The sequence below is a fragment of the Ciona intestinalis genome, chromosome 5, assembly GCF_000224145.3.
Source record: "Ciona intestinalis chromosome 5, KH, whole genome shotgun sequence".
Taxonomy (NCBI): Eukaryota; Metazoa; Chordata; class Ascidiacea; order Phlebobranchia; family Cionidae; genus Ciona; species Ciona intestinalis.
The window spans coordinates 3,827,178-3,839,668 of record NC_020170.2 but is presented as its reverse complement, the minus strand read 5'-3'; the positions used below and the strand labels follow the sequence as shown (position 1 = coordinate 3,839,668).

Genomic DNA, 12,491 nt, shown 5'->3' with positions numbered 1-12,491 from the left:
GCGATGGAATCAAACAGAAAGGCGTGAACTGTTACACCAATTCGCTATGTTCGTAGTTTAATTACCACGTGCGTGCGTGTCCACGTCGGTAATATAGAGCTACACTGACGTTTACAAGCACATAGAAGCCATTTTAACGGCGCAGTTCGACGAAACGTGTGTCCGTAAAACGTACATTGTTCTATACTAAACGGATATTTTCAAGGGGCCGATACTATACACACTTATATGCACGTTGCGTTAGTTTAAGCGCATTATGCGCCTCTGGTATAAATGCTTTGAATAATACATGATCCTGTGTAAGGCCTTTCGCACTTCAACTTGGGTATATAACTTTACCGAATAAACGAAAGTCTGGAATTTTGTATATTGTTCCGATGTACTGTATACAGTGGGACATTTTTTGACCTTTTCAATACGCGGGAAATATTTGGATAACGAAAACGTGCATTATTTTGTAAGTTGGTCCGGTGAATGGTGCAGGTCAGCAGATTATCGTGGGAAGCTATCATTATAAAAGCTGCTTTTCTCGCTGTTTCGGATTTGGATATGTTAATTACATGCGCGCGCCTTTGCAGTGTTTGATCTTTTCGTAAACTTTGTTTTGGTTCGTGCAGGGTGAGGTGTATAATTACCAGTCAGTGCAACTGTGTGTTTTAGATACTTTGTGCCACGATCACGGAATTGGAAGCAACAAGTTCCGCTAAACTCACGAAGGAAACGAAAGATCCCCCCGAGGCTGGAAGCGAACTTGGGAACCTGTGATTAAAAGAGCTCAGAAATTCACTGCGGGCCTGGTACGGAGCTGTCTAGTTGTTAAAAGGCACGCCGGAATTCTGCGCATTTTTGGGCTACTACGTACAAGTACAAGACCAGAGTAAAACTTGTCAGAAGGCGCACTTCTTTATTTTTTGGATAGCGGAATCATTCGCAAAACTCAACGCAGCAAACGGTCGACACAAAAATCAACGATGAATATGCACAGGTTAGCTAACTTATGCATTATAGTTTGAAGTATTATAATGTTATAGTAGGGTGGGGGAAGATAGAACATAGCACGTGATATCCACATATGTTGATAGTGTTCTAAACAATTAACAACGGTCTATGGGAGTCGTAAGGAGACTGTCTTATAATTCTTTGAACCATATGTTTCATTTATTAAATCACTTAGGCATATTTATTTGAATATTATTACACAATTATTGCTAAGCTTTGGTGTTTATTTGGTTGTGCTTTGAAAGTATACGGTATATCATATTGTAATTTCACCGTTATACCAAACACAGTTTCTTTCATACACAAATTGTATAGCAGGGTTTAATGACACAATTAAACGAGATTTTTTTGTTTTCCACGTTGTCGGGCAGCATGTATTATATAAGAACCTATTCCAATGGAATATGAATGAGAATTAGAATGTTCATAGCGTCTGTCAAAACCCGTGTAATTATGTCTAGCGGACTATGACAGCCGCACTTAAATGGGATCTGTTCTAAAATTAATGCCTCGCTGCAGTTCCCTTGACTGTCTTGATTCCACGTCACTTGACTGAAAATTCTCACGCCGGGAGAGTTCGCTTGTATGAGGGGCCTGTTTACAAACGTCGGAATACTGACCCTTTGTTAGAGCATGCACTGGAACGGTTGTTTTTTCGAGAACGTGATGTTGCTATCACGCCGTTTGTTTGGTAAATGTTTTGTAGTGGGTTTTCGCCACTTAGAAATGCAACGGTTTTGTAAATACGATGTCAAAAGGAACGCTCGTCGCGTTGTTCTGTCAAAACTGAACTAAAATTGATTTATTTTTGTAAATAGGAGTGTTGTGTGTTACGTCATACATATTTAGTAAGCAGTTTTGCATTTTTTGCGGTTGCCGCATATAGGGTGGGAAAATGGGACACCTTTTTATTATATTTTCTCGTCCCGTTTGATAGCGAACGAAGAACAGAATTCAAAGAATTATAAAACCGTATCTTCACGACTCCCATATGCACCGTTGTTAATTGTTTAAAAAAAAACGATCAACATGTTTGGATACTATGTGACAAAGGTGTCCCGTCTTCCCCCACCCTACTATGCATAGTTCTATACACATAGGCCATTTTGGTGTGATTTTGGCTATCCACAAAACGGATACCAAAATACAAAACACCAGTCTAATTTCAGTGTCATGCTGTTCTCTGTCTAATTTTAGAACGCGTTGTTAATGGCAGTAATCGGGTCGCACGCATCCACTCAAAGCTGAAATAAAACTTTGAAAATGGCCCATACTTCGACAACTATTTTAATAGCCCAATCAGCCTAAAATCGGTTTTCGGTTTTCGACGCGTTTCTCGAGTATTAGATCTTCAAATGCACTTTGGGTTGTAAGGTGTTTAACTCTGGCTAAAGTCAAATGCAACAATTTATTTTGTTTTCTAGTCAAGAATAGTTTCCCCTATTATTGTTTTGTTTTATTTGGTCCCATTGTTGTTTTTTAGAATGTTAATTTCTTGAAAACTCAAAATAAAAACGTTAAAGATGATATAATGTTGGATTAATCATGCGTGGGCATTTTTGCGCTATTATATTAATTTTGTCGCATTATAAACCTCTATAGGTACTTCTACAGCTTAATGCATTGAAAGATAAAATATAATTCGCCCACGCCCCTGGCCCGCTTCGCCGCTTCTAATGGTAGATTTATCAAAATAAACAAAATTGCCCGCACCGATGTATTGACACCCGACTCGGGTCGTGTAAGTCATCTTGCGGCTGCATCCATGTTGTGAAACGCTGGGCGGAAAGTTCATCAATTGCTTTGAACTTTTGGAGAATTTACTGCAGTCGTGGCTTGATATATGGCGGAATACACCCGTGACTGACGTAGCCAAAAAGGTCATGTAGCTTACCGAGCAAACGTCCCTTCAAAACAAACCCATGGTCTTTAGTATTCACATAGTATGGTGGGGAAAACGAGACACATTTAGCACACAATATCCAAATATTCTAATCGTGTTTTAAACAATTAATATCGATCTGTATGAAAGTCGTGAGGATAAGGTTTTATAATTCTTTGAATGTTTTTTTTTACTACTAAATAGGACAATAAAATAGAATACAAAGGTGTCCCATCTCCCCCCGCCCTACCATATGTATACATCCATCATTCTGTTTTGCTGCTAATGAAAGTTTCAACGTTTGGTATTTTAAGTGGCGAAAACTCAAGTTGTTTAATTTGTTTGGCTATACGAATATTTTCCTTCTTGGAACATTATTTTCTGATCACAACACGTAGTGCCCTCTTAGCGTAATTCTAGAAATACGCCCCTTTGCCATTTCCCATCATATTAAACTGATAAGGCGGGCCAACAAACTTCATAAATTATTAAGTCGCGTCGTCGGGCGACGTTCATTGGCCCTGCAATTTCCCATGAGAATAATTCAGTAAGTTTGATGCATCTTTACTTGGCATGTTCTAAACATCATTCTTTTTCGAAAAACACACACACCGCAATTTCTCAATACCTAACTATAAGTCCATTGGCGGCAATTGCCACACGCAATAATAATACCTGGCCCACTTACTATTATTTTGACGAACATGTAAATATTATAGAATATTTAGTACAATCAACTTTATACCACGCGTTCAAAATGACTCTGACGCAAGTCTACTTATATAAAGGTTATCTAATTGCTTTAAAAACAGAACGTTCGTGTCCAGGAGCGCTGACCGGGAAACTTTTCCGTGATTTTCGTTGACGTCCACCTCTCACCCTAATTGCCCACACTTATTTGACCAACGATCTACCATTTTAAACTTGTATAGCTTTAAATTGCTCGCGCCCAATTGTCGTGATTGTTTTCGCAAGGGCCGTTGGCTTCGGAGATATTTTTCGTTTTTAAGTCTTATCGTTTATATCAATGGATTTTTTCACGCCCTCGAAAGATAAGTGATTCATCTACTTTGAGTGTGTTTGTGTTAGGGGAAGGCTTATTTCCGAAAAAATACAATTTTAGTCTTACCTTTTTAACCGTTTCCTTTGCTGCTGCCATACTTCTTCATCTGATAAGTCCTATACCATTTTTTCTGTTATACCATTTTTAGGAATATTTACATATTCACATAACTATTTTTTGAAATCTAGATATAGTACTGTGGGGTAAGATAGGATGCTGATGCAAACTAAAATTCAATTTCCTGTTTAGAACAATTTAAAATGCTAATTTAGAGTCGCCGGGTTATATATGCGGTTATATATAATTATGTAAATATTCTTTGTTTACAACCAAATGATAATAAAAAGAGTAAAAATACGTCTTATCTTACCCCACCCTACTGTATCACTACCTAATTTAAAATACTATGCACTATTTTAAACTATTATTTTACAGTTGTCCAACCGTTATTTCAATACTCTGCTTGGTACTGGCTATGCCACACGTCAACGGAAACGTCATATCTTTAAACCTGCTCACTGCTCATGAAGGAAGCGGTACGACAGTGGATCCAATTCAAGGTAAATATTGTAGTTAAGTTATCTGAATAAACGAAGGTACTTCTGCACAATGGTGATTTTAGCACCGAGCTCTTATAGGTACTTCTGTATACAATATTAATTAAGGTATTTAGAGTATAGGCTATATATATATTTAAATATATTATTTTACACCAAGCTCGTTTGTATTATATTGGCCCAGAGTCTGTTAGAAAAATACAACATCGGGAATTGAATAACTATTAAAGAAACACTAGTTGTTCATACAGTTTCGTGCCAAAACGAAAATTTAATGACGAACAGCAACTGCTTTTTTCATGTGCGAAAATTAGAAAATCTTTTAAACATTAGAAACCATAGCGCAAATATATTTTACAAAATTCTATGAGGTTTCAAAAAGTTTATATATATATTTTTTATTTCGAAAGGGTGGTAACCATTTGCCATTATAAATATGGAAGTGTTAAACTGTTTGAACTTAATGTTCAATCCTTTTATTATGCTACAAGCGTTGTATTGCAATTTGTGTTTTGTAACTTTTAAAACCTTGACATTTGAAACACAGGTGCTCTCTTAAATACCTCTACGTGTTCCGTAAAGCGCGCGCGTCTATATCGCTTATATATTTATAACATAACAGAGGCCATTGGTTAATACAAAACAGAACCATTAGCATTTGAACCTATATGCTCCACCTAAAGCGGTGTCACTATCTTGTAAATTGTTCACAAACCATATAACCGCCACAATTAAGCCACCGTGTAATTGCCACCATACAACGAACGTAATAGGGTGACCGAGTTCTATTTTTGTACCATGTTTTCGGCAATTTTTATATAAGCAAAATTTGTACTAATGTTCGTTTTCTATGAAGAGCAGGACGAATAAAAATAAATCTGGCATAGTTAGGTGAAGAAAGATGGGACACCTTTTTATTCGATTTTCCCGTTTCATTTGGTAGTACACTAAGAACATTTAAAAAATTATAAAACCGTATCCTCACGACTCCCATAGACTGTTGTTAATTGTTTAAAACAGAGTCAGGATATTTGGATATTATGTGCTAAAGGTGTCCGATCTTACCCCACAGCAGTGTATATCAGTTTCTTGGTTTAATATTATATTATTAATAATATTATAATAGTAAATTAGCCGGTGTCTAAAGGGGCATAAACCAACAATTTATCTATATTTTCGTAACCCACAAATGTTTTCATTAGATTTTATTGGTTCATATAACATGTTCTTTTTTTTCTTAGTAAGGTGTGCAGTAGCCGACCCCAATGCTTAAATCGGCCACATTTTGAAGCCACACCAAAAAAAAACTTAAATTTACCTTGACAAATTTTAAACAATTTAAATTTTCTTAGAACTGTGTTTGAATAGCAGCCAATGATGTTAGCCGTGACGTAGGCAGTTTTGGGCACCCTAACAACAAAGCGATGGTCACCTGAGTTCGATCACTTCCTATTTTATAAAATACGGTGCTATAAGGCTTAAGCCTGACCTTAAATTTCAAGCTGTCACTAAATTTGACCCCGAAGCATTTTAAGCTGTCACTAAATTTGATTTCTCCGATAATATTTTTAATTTTTTCTTTTTCTTGGAATTTATAATGTAAATTTAAGGGGTTCAAATCTGATATTCAATTGATGCAGAATATACTTAAATTTTTTAGGTGCTCTTAGATTAGGTTTTAATACAAGTTTATATATAATGCCCTAAAGACCAAAGTTGGGACGGTTTTTCGTATTTTTTTATATAATAAAGTCTTTAAGTTTATATATGTTTAATGCCTTAAAAACCTATAGATTTAAACGGTTTTTACGAATTTGTTTTTGTATTAAATTCTAAGTAAGCAGATGTAAATTAATATTTCTGCTTCTTTCCCTATCCTAAATCCGTAGTTCGTGTCGGTACAAGACTATAATTCCGTTCAATTATCTTCTGATATTCCATTCCAGTAGTTTAGGTTCATAATATCTTTTAAGCAGAGAGATTGCGTCTAAATCCCAATTTAAATCTTATGTGATATAGCTTATCCAATGTTTTGCATATACCGAACTATCCAATGGAAAACGCTGTATCAGCGTACTTAATCTGAATTAACATGAACCTAAGTTTAATTCCGTATATTAAACACCGAATAAGCGCTCCGCTAATGAAAGTTTAAATGGCCGTATTGTTCATAACTTTAACTTTAATCTGCACTGCAATCTGACACGCCTGTCGAAACGAACATAGCAGAAATTCTTCTTGGTTAAAAAGTTCAAAACACCCAAACTCGCGTGGTCACGATGGTCGATACCGTTGTCTTTTGACAAGTTTTAAAGTTACTATTTGTCAGTAAACATTTTCCCTTTGTAGAAACAATTATGTAATAAAGCGAAGATCATATCGGCTGATGATAAAACATGGGTTATACATATACATATGACGTAAACTAAAGAAAGGGTACCTGGCATACACTGCGCTGATAAATCAGCGTGATTTCCTAATAATCCAAACAAACAGTACCGTAAGGGCCTAAAAGTAATGTTATCTTATATTTAAAGGCCTTTTTGGTTTTTCAGAATGCATCACGACTTTTGAAGGTTACGACAAATATTACTTACAAGGAGCAAAAGAGGACAGTTACATTGCTTACAATACAACCACTTTTGATCAATGCATGATGAAGTGTTGCACAGAAGAAAGGTATTAGTTGCAAGTTGCATAATACATGACTGGCGCATGCCGATGAAGCTTAAAAGTTTGTGTGATGCAGCATTTTGATAGCGAACTCTTTGTATTTTGCATAACATATACACCAATGATGCGCTTTGAACCATAACATAAGCTTGATTGTTGAAGCTGTTTTGGTTGACACTAATGACTTCATGAATTCTTGATATTGTTAGGCTGTTTGACCACGTTTAACCTGAATATATACTGTGGGCGGTAAGATGGGACACCTTTAGCTTATAATATCCAAATAACCTGATTGTTTTTTAAACAATTTATAACGGTATATGGGAGTAGTGAGGATACGGTTTTATATTTCTTGTTCTTTGTTTACCACTAAATCGGACGAGAAAAGAGAATGAAAAGGTATTCCATCTTCCCCCACTCTGCTATATAGATATATATATTTATATATATATATACATTTGCATACATTTCAAAACAGTTTTTTTTTATTTCTTTAGGATACTGATATAATGCTATTAATGGTTTATAAATAAGCATATTTTTATTTTAGGTTCGAATGCAAGTCTTTTAGCTTCCTAGTCGAGTTAGACATGTGTTTTGTTCTCAACATAACGCAGTACGATGAACGTGCAACTTTGAAGTTTTCTGTTCACTATGTTCACTACCAAAGAAAAATCGGTGAGTACATGCAAGTATACGCTTTATGGTGGTGATTGTAGACATGACTATATGATAAGACGCAGTAGGCGAGTCTTTAGAATTAGAAGTCTCCACTGTATGTGGTGACTTGTTGCGAAACACTGTGTTGTGGGTGAACAGATGTGACGACGTTTGCACCCGAGACAACAACCGACTCTGAAGAGACTTCACCCCGGATGACCCCTACGACACCGATGTCGACAGAGGAAGACGTCACGACAGCGGAGATAGACGTCACTTCCGCAGGGCTGGCCATTGAAGCGCTAGAGACGACTCGGGGCATGGCTAGTACCTCGCCTAGGCTGCTACGGTCGTCTACGCGGCGGAATGAGGCACCGAGAAGCATAAGTGCGTCTCAAACAGTTCCACTGTTGCCAGGTACCGATGAGCCCACAACGTTCGGAGCTACAGAGACTACCAATGTCGTAACAACCAGCTCGTTTCATGGCCCACGAACCATGAGGAATTCATATATTCCGTCGACGGAAACTGTTCGAAGTAAATATTATTGTTGAAAATATGTAAACTATATTGTATGGATGTTGTTTTGTGTTATAGACCGTTAGCATGCATTTTCGTGATTTTCTTATCAAACAAATTACATTGGGTTTTTAAAAACTAAAGTATACTTGTATATAAGCATACTACAATTACATTAATGCCATTTTTGATTAAACAGAGCAAACATCCCACTTGCAAAAACCTTAACCACAGAACATTAATCAAACACGTTAGTTAATAGAAACCCAATGTGCTTTGTGTGTTAAGTTCTCGTAGTCGTAGAAGGTTTATTTTGTTTAATCAGAATTAACACATATTTACCCTTAACAACTTATACTTGGTTCTACCCTGACATAAAATGTTCTATTTCAGCCATCTGCCCGCGTACATGCAAAAACGGTGGTGAATGCAGACTGTTTGAAGTTGCTGAAAACGAAGAGAATAACGAGCTCGAACCGGTGGTCGCTAGGTGTCAGTGTCAACCAGGTTTCTCGGGGCTATTTTGTGAGCAAGCGGCGCAAGCTGGTAAGTGTGGCAGAATATTAAATTGAAAAAGCGGCTTATTTAATTAAGTCGATTACTCAAGCAATAAAAAAAAAAACAGAACTTGTACAATGTAATATATAACCCCACAAAAGAACAATAGCATTAACACTTTTATAGTTTCCAAATTTCTCATATTTAATTAAGTATATTACTCAAGCAATAAAATCAGCCAGAACAAGAACGATGTAAGCACCTTAAATGAAATATAGCAATAAAGTACTTATATTTTTTTCAATACTTTAATTAAACCATGACTTTATAACACTGCTAAAATTATTATGAAATTTATTTATTTAAATTTGTATAGTAGGGTAAGATGGAACATGCTTTCATGCTCTGTTCTTGGTCCATTTTGCAGTAAAGAAAAAATATAAATAGAACTATATAACCGTAGCCCCGCGTCTCTAATAAAAACGAGCGCTGTTAAACCCCATCAGGAAAAAATGGGATGTATGCGTTAACGGTATCCCTTCCTACCCCACATTACTAAAATCTTTTTTTTACTTCTAATGTTGTATTTATTTAGCTGGAGTCCCAGTCTACGTGATCGTGGTCGCAGTACTTGGCTCAATCATCCTGATTCTGTTTGCCGCCGTTTTGGTGACGTATGTTCTGTATAGAAAACGCACAGGGAAGTACAGGGTTCGGGAACAAAGGCAGAGATGGGATAAGAAGGTAATTCAACAGGCTTATTACTTTTACCTGTAATAAAACGGTGAAACGATTGACACCTGTCAGGATTTAAATGACGAAATTTTATACTAAATATTTTGGTATATAGTAGGGTGGGGGAGGACGGGACAATTTTAGCATATAACCATAGTATACTGAAGTGACACTTCAGTATACTATGATATAACAGCCAAATATTCTGATCGTTTAAACAATGACCAACGGTCTGTGGGAGTCGTAATTTATAATTCTTTAAACGTTCTTTGTTTCCTACCAAATTGGACAAGAAAATATATTGAAAGAGTGTCCCATCTTTCCCCATCCTACTGCATATAGGGTTGGTGCAAGATGGGACATGCTTTCATTCGATTTTCTCGCACTATATTTGTTAGTAAACAAGAAATATTTACAGAATTATATGACCGGTGCCTGGCGACTCAAAAGTGCGATGTTAATTGTTAAAAACACGATATCATGAGATTCAGATGCTAACGGTATTCCATCTTATACCCCACAGTACTATATGTCCCGTACAATGCTGAATAAATACCTAGCTTTTCTTCCTGAATTAACTTCATTACGTAACTTGTTGCTTTCAACATTCCATGTCCAACCATTAAGAGTAGGAGAGTCGTGATTACTTGATTTACTTCGGAAATTACCCAATTATAATCGAACTTTAGCTTTCTTACGCATATCGGCGTATCCACTTAACCTCTGCCCAATAAAAATACCTAAATTGCTTGTTTGTTAGTAGTGTAATTACTCCTATTAAAGCCTACTACAATTTTTCAACACAAACTGCGCATGCGCTGAAAATAATATATCTGGACAATTATGTGAACCTATACGCCCGTTTTTAAACAATTAACACAACGCTTTATAGTCGAACTATGAACAGTTTGCTATAAAAAAATTTGACAATGCATTTACACACTATGGATGTTAGTGTAATGAACCTACTGTGACCCCCAGCAGCCTAAATTCTACAGGTCTGCTAGCGTGCCTCTAGCTCCCCTAGCGTGCCTCGTCGTAAGACATCAGCTAAATAGAGTTACACTGTAAAGTCGCCATTCCATATATGCCACAATATTATAAACGTGTTTTACTTTGCATGTCTTTAGAGACCTTACATTTTTTCAATATAATAATATAGTTAGTGCTTTCAACATAATGCTACAATGTTGGCTATGCTGACATTCTTTTCCCACCTTCCATCAACAGCGTGTTTTACTGACTGTCGTTTAGCTGTTATAACATCTTCTTCCTTCTTAAATAATACAATCTTCGCTATCGTTTTCGAAGAGATAAACGAAATAGTAGAGTGGGAGAAGATGGGTCACCTTGGGTACGTAATATTCAAACATCATGATCGTGTTCTATACAATTAACAACGGTCTATCGGAGTCGTAAGGATGTTCAGTTTTATGATCCGTTGATTGTTTCTTGTTTACTACCAAATGGGACGAGAAAATAGAAACAAAAGTGTCCCATCTTTCCCATCCTACTATAACTTTTGTTATGTCCCAACTTGTTAATTTCGACCTTATCATTGCCAGTTTTTAAAAGTGTAAATTATTTTTCAGTCAGACGCAAGAAGAGCCCAGAGTTTTAACTCCTTAGCAAGAAGATCGCCGGGTGGAAGTGAGCTGAGCGTTCCTGGCTCGGTAAACTCGACAGCTACTCGATCCACGACCACTTCCTCGTAATCTAGTTAAAACCGGTTTAATCCTGATGATCGCATCAAGTTCCTGCCATGGAAATGCCCGTGGGGAACAAATAACTTTTATCTCAATACTGTTTGAACACAACAAACTGAAGATGCCACTATTTCAATGTATTGCCCCTCATATTCTGACACGTTTTTGGGCTTGTACATATACGAGATCAATTGTTTATCTTCTGTATAGCGATTTTCAACTACTAGCGCGTACTCTTTGTATTATATGTTTCCACGCACATTTAAGCATTCCAATTGGAAAGTGTTGTCGCTAGAGCACACACACTTTCCAGTTTCTTTTGCCGTATTTTGCCCTTCGTTATCACTGTGATCATACTGCATTTGAAATGAAGTTCGTTATATATTCCAGTTTGCGAAATACCGCATACTTTAAAGGTTTCGCTTAAAATCATCAACGCATTACAGTGTTTACACTTACGACATGCGCCCCTAATTAGACACAAAAGAAGATTAGATTTAAACATCTAATGTCACTGGGTACATTTTTTCATCGTCCTTGTAAATTTCTTTGCAGAATCGAACCTTTTACCAACTCGTGTATTTTGTGCCTTCCGTATATCCTTGGTTGTTTTGATTCTGCTTTCGGTACCTTATGCGTTGTAAATTAACATTTTTTCATTAACCTCGCCACCTGAACCAGATTAGTTTGAAGTAAAAATTGTATTTGTAAGTTATTTTGGCCATTTTTGTCTCCATGTACGTCATACTCATACAGCAGTGTTTACGTCAGGGTTGTTTGTGAAGTTTTTCTACTGAAATCACCTTTGGCTAAGAATTTTTCACGGAAATTAGGTGCCAAATTCTGACATGTTTATTGGTTGTATAGTCTTGCGGCAGTTTCGTCAGCATTTATAATTCGATGAGCTCATACAGTGTTGACGACATCAGGTATATCCGTGAAATTTGTCTAATAAAACCACCTCTGGCTAAGAATTTTTTCAGGGAAATTAATTCCCACAAAGAATTTTTCAAGGAAATTAAGTGCCAGATCCGGACACGTATATTTGTTGTGGCGGTAGTTTCATCAGCATTTATAAGTTAGTAAGGTGTTCTGTACAGATTATTTTAGTTCACTGAGTATACGCTGTATAGGAATATTTTTTTGTTTTCTGGCTCGTTGGAAATTGGCAAGGTGTTTTACTATAATTGAAAAAATCC

At 36.5% G+C, this 12,491-nt stretch overlaps 1 protein-coding gene across 2 annotated transcripts; it reads left to right on the top strand.

The window, feature by feature from the left end:
* Nucleotides 1-593: 593 nt before the first annotated feature.
* LOC100185865 lies at nt 594-12,007 on the top strand. 2 transcript variants are annotated; one of them, XM_026834611.1, is made up of 8 exons: nt 594-985; nt 4,380-4,504; nt 7,057-7,180; nt 7,725-7,852; nt 8,252-8,371; nt 8,747-8,899; nt 9,447-9,595; nt 11,179-12,007. In XM_026834611.1, the coding sequence occupies exons 1-8, from the start codon at nt 972-974 to the stop codon at nt 11,299-11,301; spliced, it is 936 nt and encodes a 311-aa protein (XP_026690412.1). In that variant the 5' UTR covers nt 594-971; the 3' UTR covers nt 11,302-12,007. The 2 variants fall into 2 exon arrangements, with proteins under 2 accessions (XP_026690412.1, XP_018667488.1); XM_018811943.2 differs by having other exon boundaries at nt 7,994-8,371.
* Nucleotides 12,008-12,491: the final 484 nt, after the last annotated feature.